General features: G+C 40.2%; 1 protein-coding gene across 5 annotated transcripts in view; it reads left to right on the top strand.

The window, feature by feature from the left end:
- The window catches only part of gab1 (GRB2-associated binding protein 1), a 54,844-nt gene that overhangs the window by 492 nt on the left and 35,633 nt on the right, over positions 1–18,719 (top strand). For 4 of the 5 annotated variants that reach the window (XM_039796572.1, XM_039796565.1, XM_039796659.1 and 1 more), the window contains exon 2: positions 94–249. In XM_039796572.1, the coding sequence (XP_039652506.1) occupies positions 178–249 (72 nt within the window). In that variant the 5' untranslated portion in view covers positions 94–177. Of the gene's footprint in view, positions 1–93; positions 250–11,036; positions 11,235–18,719 lie in introns of those variants that run through there. The other variant, XM_039796628.1, reaches the window with a different exon arrangement.

Genomic DNA, 18,719 nt, shown 5'->3' with positions numbered 1-18,719 from the left:
CAAAAATACTACACTTAAACTTTTTATATTCCAACTTCACAGTGTGAGCTTTGTGTCAAGGTTATTTTTTTATTTTTCTTTATTTTTTTTCAGGTACAAGAAGACACTCCCAAAAACAAACGAAGCCAGACGGCAATCTCCGCTCCAACTCCCAAGGAGAGCAAGAAAGGAGCAGATATGAGCGGGGGAGATGTGGTGTGCTCAGGGTGGCTGAGAAAGTCTCCTCCTGAAAAAAAGTTGAGACGTTACGTAAGTGCACTTTATATCCTATTTGTTACATTGTAATAAAATAACCCATAACGCAAAATATGCCAGCTCTTCCTTGGACACGTTTCGTGTGCACTGTTGTGCGCGTGACAGACATGTGAGGCCTCATCTTGTGTGCATTTCAACAAATAGTTTTTACCATTTTCTGAACCTGAAAGGTTTCGTGACTTGTCTAAGCTCAGCTTGCCTTGTAGTCCCCTACAGTTAGAGTGGCTTTGAACCATGAGCAAAGTCACTCTTACTTCGGCATTGTTTTGCTAAGGGCAACACTTCCAACAGGGGACGTTGTTGTTGTTTTTTGGGACAAACCTACCACCATACAGCGATCCAATCTCACAGCAGCGATCCATTCTCACAGCATAACCTCAGAGCATTTGATTTTGTTGGACCTATACCACAATCCATTGATTACCTTGGGAAGCAATGCTTGTGCAGTCACAGTCAGTACCCCCTGTGTCATAGGTGGGAGGTGTTCATGCCAAGGGTTAAAATGATTTCGAAACAACTGCGGAATACATCAAAGGATGACCACTTTGCTGCAAATTTCAAAAAGTGTTTCAAAAAAGTTGTCAAATGTGCATAATGAAGTGTTAGAGTAGTTGTTGGGTAGTTGGTGTATATATAATTCACAGTTCGTTCTGGTTTTGGGGGTCATGGTTTTGCGGTTCAGTTTTGCCAATTTCAACATGGTTTTTATTTATTTATTACAGTGAGTTATCACTGTTTTTTGCGACGACCTTCTGCTTATTTGTAGTTCGATTGGACAAAAAATGTCATCACCGACAGCAGCACTGATGCAAAAGCAAATAGCTTCAGTAGCACATGTTAGCTGTCAAGTCTATACTGTTTCCTTGTGGATCAGTGGATATCTCTGTTATTGATATTTGAATTACAAGGCCCGAAACTTGAGAGGATGGATGTTTTCGCAGAAACCACAGGTCCAATGGAGTGTTTTTTTTTTTTTTTTTTTTTCTGAAGGCAATAAAACTAAAATCTAGCCACAAAGGCAGGATTTTCACAGGGCTTTCTCACATTCATAACAGAGTAGTGTCTGATTTAATTAGTTCACTACCTAATTGTAAGCATCTTTCTTGGCGTTAGAGTATGCATTTATGGGTGATAATCACTCACAGCTTCATAATACTGACGAAAGTTGACATCTTATTTATCCTTTTGTTGGAAAAATCAACAATTTTTTGTGTCAGCGGTCACACTGATGTTCAGTATGTTGTGATGAGAACTTACCGTTCCCCTCATCAGGACATTCTCATTTCTGTGTCACTTGACATAATCTCCGAAACCAAGTTTTGACTATGTCACAAAATTTTGTTTTTCTCAATAGAGTAAACAGCAGGCTGGCGGAGTACTTAATTGTTCTCAAGGGGATGGCGCAACTAGCTACACCAGTTTTATAACCATTTTTTGGACACAGTAGAATAGCCAGGATGCCATATCCCACAGTATGTTTGAGAGACATGGGAACTGCTCTGGACGCTTGTTTTATAGAGAAGATTTAGAGTGGTTTACGGCTGATCAGCAAACTACAAAGCTGTTTGGTTTCATACTTTTGGCCAACAACTATGGTCTTTTGTTCTAGCAGCTTTTTATTGTTGAGAAATTTTGCATTGTGAATTAATGGCTAGCCATTAAATGCCAATAAGTTAAATACGGGAAACATGGGAAGCCACTTTTTGGTGGTTTTAGATATCCACACCACCACCACCACCCCATTCCCTTTTATAACTAGATTGTTAGGTTTATCATAACAGGTGTTGATGCACATATTAACAAAGAGTTCTGCAGTGGCCCAATTTGTTTGTCTACATATGGTGAACATATACATTATATGTTACCTTTAGTACCTTGTAAAGCAGAAGTAAAGTCCCAAACATGTATATTCACATTTCAAAAGTATCTCTTTTGGCAATCCCATGAGCTGCCCGAAATTAAATTGAATCTAAACATAGGTATTAACAAAACGAGTGGTGGTTGGGGCCAGGTTCCTTGTGAAAGATCAGAGTGCTTGGTTCCATGAAGCTATGTAATCCACGAAAGTGCTGACTATCCTTTTTGGCTGATGACAAATTGTTCAACTGTTCACAGTCTATGTAGCAACTCACCACCAGCTGTTTGAGTTGATGCCCCAAAATAAATAGAGAAGTTGATTATTTAAAAAAAAGAAAATAATCGAAATCATGCCAGTGCTAATGAAGCATTGTGGTTTCAGGCTGGTAAGGATTAGTGGGATAATTTTAGGGCTGAATATAGGAATTGTTTTGGTCTTTGAATATAAGTTGTGTTGTGTGTTTGCGGTTGGTGGAAATCATATGATGGGGCCTGTTGGCAAAGATAGGATGGCTTGTGATTACCGCTCTGAATATCAGCCATAGTATCATTTTGTGGTTCTGTCAGATGATGCTATCTTCATGTCACAGGTACATAGACTGAATCAGATTCTTCTCGGTAATGTCTCTTGAGATTAAGACCACTACAGTTTCCTATCCTATGAGTTAGTTAACTGGATTCACTTGGAATCCCTTCAGCTTCAGCTCTGTCTCTCTCAGGGAGGAGAAGGTAGTGATGGCAAAGTAGAGCACTCTGTGTTGATAGGGTAAACATTTGGTGGTAGGTTTAATGACTGAATTGATTGAAGGAAACCATAGGAATAGAAGAGAACACATTACAGTAGTGCATGAACATGCAACCGCCTTCAGCTCTCTTTTATAAGCCCCATCTCCAGGCTGAGCAGCAGCAGACTAGAAGCAAGGGGCCCCTGCTTACCTGATTAACCACTCAGGGCAAAGTTTGCCCCTTGAGGCTCTGCTGCTGATTGGTGGAGCTCAAGAGGTGAAAGCAGTTCAGCTGTGCAGCAGACCTGCTTGGCGTCTGCGCGCAGTCCCAACCATCATGGGATTGACACAAGCTAGAAAATGTTGCCTCTATCTATTTATTACCCACGGCACGTATGAGGATGCAATATTCAAGCTTTTTATTGAAGAGGATCAGCGTTTCACATTCTTTTTGTTTCTCTTTCTATCCATTCCGGAGTGACAGATGGACAACGGTCATTTTTCTTCTGTCTCTTAAACAACTCCATTAACATTCAATAAACAGAATGTGTGCAGTATTTACAGTGCAGCCTTTATAATTGATTAATTCATTGTTGCAGTAAGAATTCCTCTGAAAACCACAATTGCCTTTTTTAGGACTTTTCCCAGCCCAGAGTTTGTCAAAACTGAATCCTCTGTGGTTTTCCATTTCTTTGACACTGCATTTTCCATCTGGTTATCCATTTCCAGTTTCATTTCTCTTACCTTTTCAATCTTTGAATTTCTGACTTGTATCTTCACGACATCTGCAGTGAGTTATCAGAGGGACCTAAGGAGAAGCAGGGACGAAGTTGCAAGGGTGTTTTCAGCACCACTCTGTTAGGAGAACGTGTGCATGTCACAATACATTGCCTCATGATATCATACAAAAAAGAACTGATGTGTAATTCGAAAGAAAACTGAAACAGGATTAACAGTTAATTCGATTGATGGCATGTCTACAAAGGACAAAAATACACGTCATTATCTCGTACCTTGGTGGCAGCAGTACACAGCAATAATTAAAGGAATATGAACCACAGACTTACAGATACTGATATTAAAGGTGGCCCACCAACCCGATTTTGCCAATGTTGATACGGTATGTTTCCAAGTGTTCCCCAGCTATCGCCCTAATACTGAAATACCAATTCATCATAGTGAAATGCTTCTATTTGCTCCTGCATTTATTCTCCGTCTTAGTTTATTACAAAGAAGCGTGCAACACAATGAGGACTAATGCTTATGTTTGAATAGTTTGGTATAACATAATGTTTCCGTTGATCAGTGCATAGTTTTCAGGAAGCCCTGTCTTTAAAAAATATGTTTTTTCAGTTTATCATCACTGTGGTAAATATTGATTATATATAATTCCTCAGTTCTTTAAACCCACTGCACATAGCTATATGGACCATTATAGTCACTGTATAGTCCATTGGCATGTACCCACTAGGAAACAGATAAGGATTTTGTTGCACACTTCGACCAGCCCTTAATAGGGCCTCAGTGCTGGAGCACAAGGCTGCTGGGTAGAGCTGAAGAAGGAAAATGTTGAACCCTGAAGGTCCTCCTCTGATGGCTGTAAAGGGACACTGAAGACGTACTCCATGCTGATCTTGAGTCCTCTCAGCTGAGGGAAAATACATTTACAGTATACACCACTGTGGCCATAAGCCAATACTTCTGTCTGTGGCTCACTGGGAACAACGGTCATTTGCAAAGTAAAGAGAAATATGTATGCAACAAATGTCACAGGGCGGTCAAACGAAAACAAAGCCATAGCTCTCCGATTTAAGTATAGGATTCATTAAATCTGCTTAGCAAGTGGAACAGAGAACAAACACTCACTTTCTGTTAAACCCCCACCCACATGCTTGAAGAAACAAACAAACAAGCAAACTGAACAGGATGCAACAGAGGGGTACTGTGCAGCATTAGCCTCTTAGGCTAACAAAGAAAAATTACTGGACCGTGTCCCGGCAGCCACAACGACTCAGCTCTCCATTTGGAGCGAGCAGACTACTGTTGTGTGATCTGCCACAGCTTGAAAATGGATTGCATGTGCCATTAATTATTTAATGTCCATTACAAACAAATAACCATTAAATATTCATATCTGTGCTACTACAATAGTTATCCTTACCGGCCCACTTTTGTCCCAGACACAGACTACCGTCATTGTGTTATGCATAGGTGTATCAGTTGCATCGCAGTCAAATTGGTAACCAGCATGGTTTCAAAGTTACGCTGTAAGGACTCACAAACATGGGGACAGTCTGATCAGTAGATCTCATCTTACAGCTTGATTCTCAAAGTAATCATTTTATTTTTTGATTGAACGCACTGAGAATGTTTTTTTTTTTTTCTTCAGTTGTTGAAATATTTTAAGAACCGAACTGGTGTTCAGGCCTTTGTTTCAAAACACAATAGAGGTGAACGTGATTATGTCTTGCTTCTCTTCTAGATATTTATAGAGCATAGTAAGCCTGAAATCATGGTGTTGCATCACAAAGGAAAACACAGCCACAAAAACAAAACAGCCAGTAAGAGCAAAGCCCTCTGAAAGTTGGCAGTGCATAGCATTTTTGTGACACATGGTGAATATGTCACCAGTGTTTTGCAGCCTCACATACGTGAGATTATGTTTGAACTGTGTAATGAACATCAGACGTATCTCTATTTTACAGTGTTCTTGATTATGCAGTATGTGTGTTATCCATCTTTATGTGGCAGCAGTTTTGAGAGTCTTGAAAACATGAATCACACACATATATACCAATCACTCAGGGGGGCCATCCAGTAAAGATAGATAGACCAAATGTATCTATTTTGGATATCTCATTGTCTCTCTGTGGTCCTTACAGCATTATTTTGTAGTCCCAGAAATCTTAGTATAAACAACGCATATGCACAAATACCATGAATATGCCATTTCACACAAACTGGTATTTATAAAAGAATCCTGTGTGGTGAGACTCTGTGCACCTCGCGCATACTTCAGACCAGGTGTGAAATAAGGTGAGAGATGAGATTAAATGTAAAGTCTTGTAATAAAACGTTGTTTGATGAAGCAGTAGAAGGCGATTTGGCCTGGGCGGGGAAGCACAGTGCCCGGCTCAGCCTGCTGGGGAAGCGCTCGCATATACCCTTATTGTGGGGTCACTTAGTTTTACTCACAGTTTAGTAATATTCAGCGGCCGCGCAAACTGCTCCAAATTCTAAACGGCAAGTTCATTGGGTACCCAGCAATACACCCGCCAAGTAGATTGGATAAACAGTTTTCAAGGTATTTAAAAGACAACACACACACACACACACACACACACACACACACACACACACACACACACACACACACACACACACACACACACACACACACACACACACACACACACACACACAGTTGCTGGCTTTCATAGATAGAATATCTGAGTTTTATGCATCTGTCCCCTGGTTTCTTCATCTCCCTGCTGACTCTGTTGCAGCATTTGTAAGTAGCATCTGGCAGTATCTGATTTGGATATTTCTTGGATATGTTTTGTATATTTTCTTGTAAAATTGTAAATGATATTGTACTGTTATACTGTATACTTTATACTTAACAGTATTTTTTTTATATTTCTTACTGTCCTTTCTGTTTTTATTCTTTATTATTTAAGTGAGTGTTGTACTTTGAGAGCAAAGATTAACCGCAGTCAAATTCCTTGTTTGTTTACCCAAACCTGGCCAGTAAAGCTGATGCTGATTCTGATTCTGATCTGGTTGTCTGCATCAGAACAATACAGATAGTTTGGTAGGCACAACAATTATATCAAAATAACCAGCTTTTGTCTAAACTTTCACTCACTCATACTGTTCCTTTCACAGTAGATCATCTCTTGTTGTTGTAAACTAGAGACGTCCGTGCACTTTCCATGCAGATTCTTGAGCAATGGCTCTGCTTTTCAAAGAGCAGTACACCATTGTTTATTACAGCAGACACCCATTTACAGTCTCCAAACAAAGTTAAAGATGATTGTTTAGCTGCCATCTTGTAAGCTTCTCTATCAACAGCTTGGTTTGAGAGTTTGCTGTATGTGAATTTACTTTCAGCTGAAAGTTAATGATGCAGCAAATTTTCAGGAAGAAGAAAAATGTTTCAGTACACACCATTTGCCTCGTGAGTGGCGCTATGTGCAGATTATGCACAATTCCCTCACAAATGTTTGAATTACATTTTTGTATCCTTCCTTTAACTGCGTTTGTTGCCTTAGTGGAGCACTGAGATTGAATTGGTAGGTCAAGGCTGACATGGAGCATTTTGTAAACAGATGTGTCTTTTTTTTCGCCTGGTGCAGCTGTTTACTGTCCTGTGTGCCAAGTCCACCAGCAGCTTGTGGTGCGACTAGAACTGGTTCTCATACAGACTTTCCTGTTTGAAACTTGGGAACCGATTCTGAATTGTGTTTTCTTTTGGAATATGATTCTGCTGAGTTGGGAAAATTATCCTTTTGTGCTGTTTGTCACTGTGCCAAGTCGAACAGTTTCAAGTGCCGCTATTATTAAATGCAGATGACAGATACCTTTGAACTATTTGGCAAACGCTAATTGTACACATCATGTGTTTTTTCCCTTCGTGAATGATCAGGACGATTGTGATATACATTGATGTGACATATTATAACATACTATATATATATATATACTGTATATACTATATATATATACTGTGTATGTGTATATATATATATATATATACTGTATATACTATATATATACTGTGTATGTGTATATATATATATACTGTATATTTATATATTATATTTTTTATATCAAAAGTCTCACATACTTGCTTTGCATTGTTTCTCATGTTTCAACTGTTGAGCTAATGACACCAGACAGTGAAAATAGAATGTGTCATAAGGCTGCTTTCTATTTCCAGAGTAGATTTGTAGTCTGTTCTGAACATAAAACAGGCTAGAACACAGATGGCCAAAGATGGTCTACACTAACCAGACAAAAAGGCTGTAGGGATCTCTGTTCCTGTGTCATTTTGAGAGGAAAAAAAAAAAGACAAAACAAAAGTTGGGCCTAATTTATGATAATGTGCATTCCCTGAATTCTTGCAAAGCAGGGGAGATTTCTTCAAGACTAATGTTGTAGGACTATAGATATGTATGCAGTGACATGCAGGCTGGGATATAGCACTATGGAAATTGATAACTTTGTCATTGTTGAGGAGAGTGAAGAGAAAGCAAACGGGATGAGAACGACTGGAGTGTTTCTTTAAGCAACACCGTTAGGCAGCCTCCAGTGAGAGCAGCTTTCTGTTCTCTCCCTCTTTCTTTCCGTTCCCAGTGCTTCTTGGCAGGCACAGACAGCAGGAATGTGAGGTTGCTCTGTGCTCCTCTTTGCTGGTCTTGCTGGGGTGTGAGCGCCTGGTCCTGAGCTGCTGCTGGTCGTTTAGCTTAGGCTAGGATGGGCTGGACTGCACTGCACTACACTGTAATGCAATGCACTGGCCGATTGTTGTTTCTGCAGCAACGGGAGGGAAGAGGAGCCGCTCCCTGGCGCCCCAGCAAGGCATGGCCGCCCCTTCCTGTGTGAGGCGCTGATGGCTACCAGATGGCGGGTGAAGGGAGAGGAGGAGGGGTCCTACAATCTCCCCTCTTTTTGTTCTATTTATCCTTTCTGCCTTTTATATAGTTTGCGTTTTTGCTTGAATCCTTCCCTTTTCTCTTGCAAAATCTTAATTTCTTCTTTACCTCATCTTTATCTGTCTCTGCCCTTTTTGCGTCAACAGCTATTTGTTCTCTTGAAAACGGAGGATGAAAAGGAGAGTGATGGTGAACCTGATGTTGCTGGCGTCACAGCTAGGTACCATGATGGGTTTCTCTAGGTGTTACATACCCTGAGACACAAAAGATGACTCACTTGTGATCACGACTCACTGAAGAATTAAAGTATACTTTTAAAAAGCCTATTCATGACGACTACTCTCTTTAAAAGTAACATTTTAACATTAGGCTTTATTGTCACTATAGAGGTCTGCACACACCTGTTAAGCAGGAGCTGAGGTGGATGTGTGGTGCTTGATGGGCTTCAGCAAGAACTCATGAGAACTGAGCTGGGTGACCAGTTGGCTCACTCTGAAAGCCTACTCCTCACCAACAGGAGGCCCTCTAAACTCACTGCAAAAGGAGACCACTATCACCTCTTTAGCAGAGTCTCCAGGGATACGTACATGGTCACATATGATTTAACGCACCTTGCTTGATGGAATTAGCTCTAATTGTCTTGTTTGGATTGAGGTTGACCTGTTTGTGCTCTTATGCAGCCTCTCCCTCAACTAGGTTTAAAGGGACATCAGATAAATTGCATGCTAATATTAAATTGCAACTTTTAGCCCATAAGAGGACTCTGAGAATAATTTTGACTTAGAGATGAAAAATAAGCAATTACTGTTAAGGTAGTTTGTCTCATGAAGCAGGGTTAAGGTAAGATCCACCTTTATTAAACCCCCGTGGGGATATTCGGTTGTTGCAGCAGTACAACAGAAACAACAGGAATAAATACAGCGAAGTATAGAAAGTAACAGAAATAAATAAATAGAGGTTACTATTACTAGGTAAGCTGGATATGGGAATATAATAATATATTTTCACTGATCTGATGATTTTATTCTCTATTAATCCATTAATTGTTTGATCTATGTTAGAAAATAGTAAGAAAATTGTCAGTCACAGTTTCCCTGAGTTGACATCTTCAACTGTCTCATTTGTAAGAAAACTAGAATGTATTTATATCTGGAATCGAAACCGAAGCTGTAGCCAATAAATTTTTGCCACTGAGTGACTTGAACATCCAATTGATTATTAAAAATAGTTGTTGATCCTGTTGATTGACTACTCTCTTCAGCTCTAAAATTAGATTAATCTGTAAAGCCTTATTGGATTGTTAGGAATCTTTTCACCAGCAGTGATACTTAACATCACAAGTTACGTTTTGACTCAATGTTATCAGTGTAAAATTGCTTCAGGGCTACGAATCGTGGACTGGAAAAAAATATTGGCTAATGTGAAGGTTATGATCAAGTTAGTCTGACAAATAGAAGCTATTGCTGCCAGATGACTTGTGACTTGTGGTCTTTAAAAAAAAACTTCCTCTTTGTGGGGTAGTCTACTTTTTAGATGGGAATTTTTTTTTTTTTACAAATGTGAGATGTCAACAACAAAAAACTTCCACTGTGTCAAAAGTACTAGTTGTGCGCCCAAGAATGATATAGCAGATGCAAGATGCAGGACACCAAATGATTCCCATAAAGGTTGTACAGATAATTTCAAAGCGACTTTCCCAGGGAAACTGTTGTTGGGATTCCTGTTGTATTCCTTAGAGAAGTTTAGTGCTTCAAGATATTGGATGATTTGCGTGATCAGGTTTGAGGGAATCTTTTGAAGGTAGAAATATGTGCGACAGTGTCTGTTCACATTTAACTCCAAAGGTTCACCTGTCTTTTCCCACACGCACACACATGCAGCTGGCACTCTAGTTATGTGGTGCTGTGTGATCTGACCCCAGCCGCTGTGTCTGCAGCCCCTTAATATAGCCCACTGCTGTCATGGTAGTTTTTGCCCCTCTTCCCTTGCTCTGTGCTGTGTGTGCACCAATATGTGTGCACGTTTGTCCCGGCCTAAACACAGGCTTAGTTAGAAAGGGGGGCAGGTGTTTGGGGTGTCAGCCTGGAGACCAGATGCGAAATATTGCTACTGGCCTGTGTAATTTCCCAAGTTACTGTGACTCAGACAGGCCCTCAATAAAAAAAAAAAAAGATGCTGTCTGTATCTAATTGCCTTTAATTTCTTTTTGTTTGTCAAACATCTAATTTCGTTTTTTTTTTAAAACCAATTTCTTTGTGTGCTTTAGAGTAGGAATCCTCAGTAGAAACCAAAATGGACAGAGGAAGATGGATTGGTTTTTGCTATTTACTACTGGTCTTGTTGTGGCCACCATCCCTGATTGCATTAGGGTTACTATGGTGCTGCCCGATATCTTTGGCCTGGCCTTAAGCCAGAGGACGTGGTTAAACTTGCACACATGTACACACAAACACACACACACGCGCAATGAGAGCGACAGAGATGCAGCAGACCCCTGCTCTCAGAGAGTATTCGTTTCCAGCCTGATTGGAAGCTAAGAGTGCGGAGGACCTCCTCCCCATGTCCACCTACTTTCTTGGTATTTGTCTGAACTTTCCCTGGCACTCTGCTCTTCTTTTTATGCTTATTGCTGGTGTGTCTTAGAAACCTCTGGAATACCTTGACCATTTTTGTCTCCGCTCATGCCCAAGGCATTTGGATAACTAACTACTAACTGTTTGAAATCCAAGCAGAGTTCAAGGTTGGTAATTTGTATTATTAAACTTACAATTACATATTGTTAAATATAATTAATATTATAATATACCAAATTCACTTGTTTTTTTGGTTAGGTCATATTGGTAAATACAAGCGAAAATTAAAATCTGTAGAAAATCTTGCAGTCTGTAAATAATATTTTTTTTTCTGTGGTGTAGGCATTTCTGCCCAAGATTTTGTCTTTTGTGATCAACAGGTTTAGTTACAGGTGTTCGTTGTAACCGACACATTTGTAATTTTGATGAGATTTAAGGGACGGTTTTGCTTCATGAATTATAGCCTCCTCAACATCTGTGTGACATATGATGATAACTTAATAAATAGTACAGATTGCACTAGCTGCTCTGTAGTGGCACTGTAATTAGAAAAATCTGCTTTTGTATTGAATATTTCAAGTCTCAGAGACATCCCAAACTAGACCTTGTGTTTCTTGGCTAGTTCTTATTTTTTGCATGTGATTTGGTATATATATGTCACAGTGTCTGTTCTACTGGGATAGTTTTTTTTTTTTCTGACCTGTACTCCTTGGCTGGACTGCAGTGTTTGACTGCGTACAGGCCAAGAGCAGCTGAAAGGAGAATTGTTTAAGCCCCTCTCGTCAGTGGTCAAGGAACAGCGTGATCATGTGAACCAAGTCTGCCACGCCAAAAGAATGTGTTGAATTCTAACGATGCTGCTTTGACATGTGCATGTGACTCAAGAGCAAGAGCTTTAGATTGGGGAGGGCAGAAGAAGCAAAGGCAGAGAGAGAGAGAGAAGGTAATCAGAAGAAAGAATGCAATGGATAAATGTGTTGAGGTTGTGGAGGAGCAAAGCACGCAACATTTTGACCTCCTTCTTATCGGGAAAAAGCAGTATTAAAACTGAAAGACCAAGACGACCGAGAGACACTGTGGGAATGTGATAAACTTGTGTTTTGGGGAGTAACATATCCTGCAGTCAGATGAGCCAGTCTTTATCTCTAGTACAGCTTTGGTTCTCATGGCTGAGAGTGGGCTGCCATCTGCACTCACAAACTGTCCGCAGAGTATGCAGATTGAATAGGGCACTGTATGAACAAGGGTAATTAAGACACACATTTGAGTCTGGGAATCATCATCGGCAAAGATTCCCATTAGTTATATAAAGGAGCCACAGTAATAAGTAACACTGAGTTTCTGTCAGTAGGTTTCTTTATTAGAGCAGCAGTTAAACATAAAGACAGTCAGATACTTGTATCTTTATGAGCAGCTGATGTCATTTGACCAGGAAATCATTAAGATTTGTTATTTTTTTATTTTCATGCATCAATGTGACAGGAATATCCTTTTAATTTTCTTTGAAGTGAGCAAGAAAACAGTTTTTAAAAAGCTGAAGAAACTTATTTATGTACATTTATTGGCAGGTTTACAAAATTAACAAAGACTGGACCTGAGGGGTTTAAGCACGATGCACATAATGGATGCACAACCTCCATTTCTCCATGTGCTAAGCTTAATGTTGTTTCCTAGTCTGTAGGGTAATAGATATTGATTGGTGACCTGGATTTTACCCATGACACCACAAGCCAATGGCAGTGCATTTTCACCACACTGGAGGAGCAATAACTATAAATTACAAGACACTTAAGTAATAGAGCAAATGTTGCCCGACAGTAATTTGGGCTTTGGTGATCTTTCGCGCCCGCTGGCTACATTTTTATTCCTGTCATGAAGACACCGTATTTGATTCTGATTTGTATTGTATTGCTGTATACACTCACCTAAAGGATTATTAGGAACACCTGTTAAATTTCTCATTAATGCAATTATCTAATCAACCAATCACATGGCAGCTGCTTCAATGCATTTAGGGGTGTGGTCCAGGTCTAGACAATCTCCTGAACTCCAAACTGAATGTCAGAATGGGAAAGAAAGGTGATCTAAGCAACTTTGAGCGTGGCATGGTTGTTAGTGCCAGACGGGCTGGTCTGAGTATTACACAATCTGCTCAGTTACTGGGATTTTCACACACAACCATTTTTAGGGTTTACAAAGAATGGTCTGAAAAAGGAAAAACATCCAGTAAGCTGCAGTCCTGGGGGGCAAAAATGCCTTGTTGATGCTGGAGGTCAGAGGAGAATGGGCCAAGTGATTCAAGCTGATAGAAGATCAACTTTGACTCAAATAACCAGTCATTACAACCGAGGTATGCAGCAAAGCATTTGTGAAGCGACAACACGCACAACCTTGACGCGGATGGGCTACACCAGCAGAAGACCCCACCGGGTACCACTCATCTCCACTAAAAATAGGAAAATGAGGCTACAATTTGCACAAGCTCACCAAAATTGGAAGGTTGAATGTTGCCTGGTCTGATGAGTCTAGATTTCTGTTGAGACATTCAGATGGTAGAGTCAGAATCTGGCATAAACAGAATGAGAACATGGATCCCTCATGCCTTGTCACCACTGTGCAGACTGGTGGTGGTGGGGGTGTAATGGTGTGGGGGATCGCCTTCAGAACTGCCTTAATTCTTTGTGTCATTGATTCAACCAAGTGCTGGAAGCATTCTTTAGAAATGTTGGCCCATATTGATAGGATAGGGCAAACACGGTGTTAGTATGGTGTTCCTAATAATCCTTTAGGTGAGTGTATATTTGCACTTCTTATCATTAGCAGGGTTTATACGGAGTCTTTTCTTCCCATAATAATCCGATGTAAAGGCCAGTCAGAATTAGAATACCTCATGTACAAAACTGGAACATTTTGGGAGCAAAACCAAACCATTTCTGTGAACTACTCTGTTCAGCAGATCACATTTTATCATGTAACTGCTTACTCTGATTAATCCTTTTTTTTTAAGATTATGTAGTCTTTCTTTGCATCATTGAAGCCTTTCAACACCATTGGGTGTTTTCTTAGTGGTGTGTCTTTTTCATGGGAACCAACTTTGTTTGAGTGTACAAATTTTAAAAACTTTTTAGTTTTGTTTAATGACGGGTTGCTCATTTGCTACCATTTCTGCAGATAGACTAATGTGATTTTAAAGTGGTGCTTCAGCAGAATACACAGTATTCTGCTGAAATATAAATGAATGACAATACCAAGCACTCGCAGCATGTGTACCTTTTTCAGCAGTTTGGCAGATTCGGTATATTATATACGTCAGAAGCATTCATCCTGCTGTGGATGGAGCAATGTACTGTAATTCACATTAGAGTGGCTCAAAGAGGAAACTGCTGCTGTGACACTGCAGTCTGTTACTTTGTCTAAAGGTGCTGACGCACAGGGCCGATTATCGGCCGTTGGACAGTCTGGCGAGGTCAGTGACTCGAGTCTGTTCGGTGTGTCCCGTGCCGTCGTCAGTCTGGGGGACTGTCGGTGTTCATTTTGGACTTACCCGGAAATGGGGAGCGGAATGAGATGACTAAAGTCTCTCTAAAGACAAAAATCTTTTAAACTGACCTTTGTTGAGCTGAAATGAAGACCGATTCAACAACTGCACGGCCTGTTTCAAGCTTAAAATGTTTTCAGAAACATGTTTTGGTGAACTATTTTAGTACAATATGAGATCGTATTCTGAACGGCCGCCATGACAGTCTGGCTTTGAATTTCCGGAGAAAACAAACCGCGTTCGTCCAATCAGCTGCCAGTTTTCATTTCTTGGGCAACAATACAGATTAGCGCCGCCTGCTGTTATAGAGATGTATTACGTCTCGTCTCGTCTCATCTCTTTGGTGTGTTCTGTGGCACTTTTTGGACCAACACGGGAGACTGATCATTTCGACTGGCTTTTCTGTCATCGGTCGGCCGTCGGCTCTGTGTGTCCACACCTTTTACTATTAGCTGAGAAAATATGAGGAAAATGGGCGGCTCAAAACATACAAATAAAGTGCCTGAGTATTTGTTTTTGTTTTTTTTACTTTTAGCAATGTCCTCACCAAAACAAATCCAATTTGTTTGTGAACATTATGATGGAAGGCTACATTTTTGTGTGGTTTTGAGTTTTCTGATTTAAAAACAGAGGGATGCTGTGGTGAAGACTTTTTGGATTGGGAATTGTGGTCGGTCAAAGAGCTCATTTCATTTTTAAGTAGACAGATCTCCTTAAAAGTAGCAAATGGATATGGTGTTAACAGTGCTTCCAAAACCTGCCTTTTGGCCTCTCAGTAGGCAACAGTACATTCATTAGATGGCCGTAAAACTTATAATGCATGTATAAATGTGTTCATCGGGCATTACAGAATTGGTTGAATAACACAATGGTTCAGACCCTGAAAAGGTTAGAAAATGAAACCTTTTGAGAGAAGCTGTGTGTGCAAGAGATGGTACGTGCAGGTGAGTTGAGTGCAAATGAGTGCAAGCTGTTAGAAAAAAATCTCCAGGCATGCAAGCACACACCCACAGAAGCCAACCCACAGCTGAAGAGACAGGAACATGTTTAAAAATGCTGACATTGTTTTTAGGGCTGTTTGCGTAATAGCTGAGTTGGAAAAAATATTTAGCATTGTTACCTTTGCTGCCTGTATTGTAGGCTTAAAATGAATGTGTACAAGGGATTTCACACATTCTTCACTAAATGTGAATCACTGTGCGGGAATCGCATGAACACACACGCAGCAGCACACAATCGCTGAGGTATGTGTTCACACCACGCACATTCCCTTTCAACTGAAAGTGAAGCAGTATCATCTGAATGGGACAACAGAGAGTGGAGGTGTGTTCCAGTTTCAAGGGACTGGCTGAAAACGGAGGTTTGTTTGGTGTGAACTTAACATGCCTAGGCATGCTCAACAGCTCAGCTCGTAGAACAGGACACCAAAGATGGTTAATGCAAGTACTAAGAATAAGCATGTTGTTGCAGCAGTGCCTGAATTCATGACAGCATTCACTAATTTCAATTCAATTTGACTTTCCTATTAATTAGATCATTTCAAATAGTTATTGACTTAGAAACAAAGGAAAAATCCAGCACTCTGCTCTTGCTATTGCATCACCTTTTTATTTAGAAAAACTGGACCTTCATCAAGAGTATCCTTGATGTATACTTAATATACTCTTGATGAGTTAGTTAGTTTTTCTAAGTAAAAGGTGATGTTATAGAAAGAGAAAAGTGCGGGATTTTTCCTTTTGTTTCTAAGTTGATGTTATCGTCCAACGCACCTGCACAGAAGAATTTTTTGGATGTGCGAGTCAGAGTTTTTTCTTCAAAAAGTAGTTATTGACTGAAATAACTGGGAACCTAAATTGTACTTGCATCTTGTTTAATCCCTATGTTTGCTAAGTAACCAGGTGCCATTGTTTTGAATGCAACACCACTGGCAACACAGAAGTGCGTATCAGAGTCCATTTCCTTATCTCTATGTATGACATCTCAATCCATTTCCTAGTGGATGGACTCCAGCAAGAGAGGGGCTAATCCGATAATGTCTAAGGCAACCTCTCACTGGCCACTAAATTTGATTTGGAATAATTTTCATTGGACTAATTGGATTAGACTGCTGCTGCTCACTGCATGGATAAGGATTGGGTTAGACACACAGAGTGGACTTACACAGTATTGACAAGGTACCAACTACCCAGCTTTTTTAATCTTATTGAATTGTAATCAATCAAAAAGCCTTAAAATATATAAACTACACTTTCTATTGCATCATTGGTGTGCAATGCTTATGTAGAAAAATAAATTTGAACATGGCCTAATTTAACAAATAATCCACACACTCACACAAACACATACACGCCCACACACTCACCCACCACAGATGCTTTTCAGGCCTGACTATGGAGAAGTCATCCATCTCACCATGCAATGGTGCCCCTACAGGAAGCAGTAGAACCGTCATGAGTGTGCCGCTCAACCCACAGCCTGCTGTAGTGTGAAACCCTCTGCTTCACTGAGAGCTGCAAGTCTGAGCCACTGCAGGTTCTTATTAAAACATGAAATATAAAAATATCTCAGAAGGTCCATATTCAATAACAATATAGATGGACCTGACTTGTGCATGTGCAGGAGTGAATCAGAAGCCACAATGGCAAATCAAAGTGTGATGGTGCACTTTTTAGTAAGTGGGCACAGCTTGTTGAATAGTGGCTGATATTTTGGGTTCTACCCACCTATCTTGGGCCGGTGTATTGTAGGTGTACTGTAGTGTAGAAGCGGTGTGTAGCGGGGGTTGGGGTGGGCAGTTGTTGCCAGGGGAGGTGGTGTGTTATTTTCAGTCCATTGTGTCTACTTCCTGCGGGTCAGGGGTTATTGGAGCAGGGTGTTGCAGACTTTACGGAGTAAAGAGGAGGGGAGGGAAGTCAGCAGGGTAGGCAAGAAAGTGGCCAGACTCAGTCGACAACAGTGGCTGGTCAGCAGCTTGCTTACCTTGCTTCTCCCGCAATGTTTCTCATTTTTATCCGTGCAAAGCTTGGACTCTTCAGAACCAGGTAAAGAGCCACGAATTGCATTTCAATAAGCGGTGAGCTCGTCATTAATGATTTGGTTTTTCTTGTGATCGTTTGAATGTTGTTGTTGTTGTTGTTGTTGTCAGCAATTCACAAATATTGTTAGCTTGTTTCTCTCAGCCGAAGGTTGGAGACAGACTTAACTATCAAACAGTAATTCTTCAACATTAGTATGGACATTTGTTTTGATTTGATTTTGTTTGCGGTGATTGATAGCACGCCAAAAAAATGGAAGACAGGAAGTGGGTGGAAATTTGATGACTCTTGCATAACCCGAACGCCATAATGGCGGTTGGTGTCTGGGGCATAGTGTGGTCAAGAGCATCGATAGCTGCACTTTTGATTTAGTTTTACTGTGCGATTAATCCATTAATCATAGAAAAATGCAATCATAACATAACAGCCTTAAACCAAATGGTTACAATGCCATGTATGGATGGCCCTAAGTGTCAAAATGTGATGGTATTTCTCTATTAAATCCTATAAAGATAAGTGAGAGCCTTGCCTATGCAATGAGATGAGGGCCATGAGTGCGGCAGTGACAGCTCTTACGTGAGGAGAACTTTGACTTTGTTTGCAATATTGCATTTGAATAAGAGATCTTGAGGAGAGCGTGCAAAATTCATTCTCTAAGCATAACTACTTTGTCTTCTCTCCCAGCCTTTCTTCTGCATCAGGTCATTTTTATGTTTAGCGAACAGGCTCAGTGCTGTGTTGTGGTTGTGCCCATGTATTTTATTGCTTATTGTTATGCTCCTGCACCTGACAGTGCGTTGATATTTATTATTTCATGTAAAGACATCCAAAGTCCTTTACCAGCGTGTCTACGGCTCTTATACAGCAATTTGAGTGCTACATAATTAGCTCCACTCTGTTGCATTTATTATCATTAAAACAAGTATTAATATTACAAAAGAAGACAGTTCATACAGTTTTGTTTTACCCAAAAGCTCGCTGTTTTCCTACAAATTATTATGACAAACGGGTAGCACACAGGATACAGGATACAGTCCTTCAAATTTGGCCTGGACTATACTGTATATCTTTTTTTATAA

This window comes from Perca fluviatilis, chromosome 1 (genome assembly GCF_010015445.1).
Source record: "Perca fluviatilis chromosome 1, GENO_Pfluv_1.0, whole genome shotgun sequence".
Lineage (NCBI taxonomy): Eukaryota > Metazoa > Chordata > Actinopteri > Perciformes > Percidae > Perca > Perca fluviatilis.
This window is presented reverse-complemented; position numbering and strand designations above follow the sequence as displayed.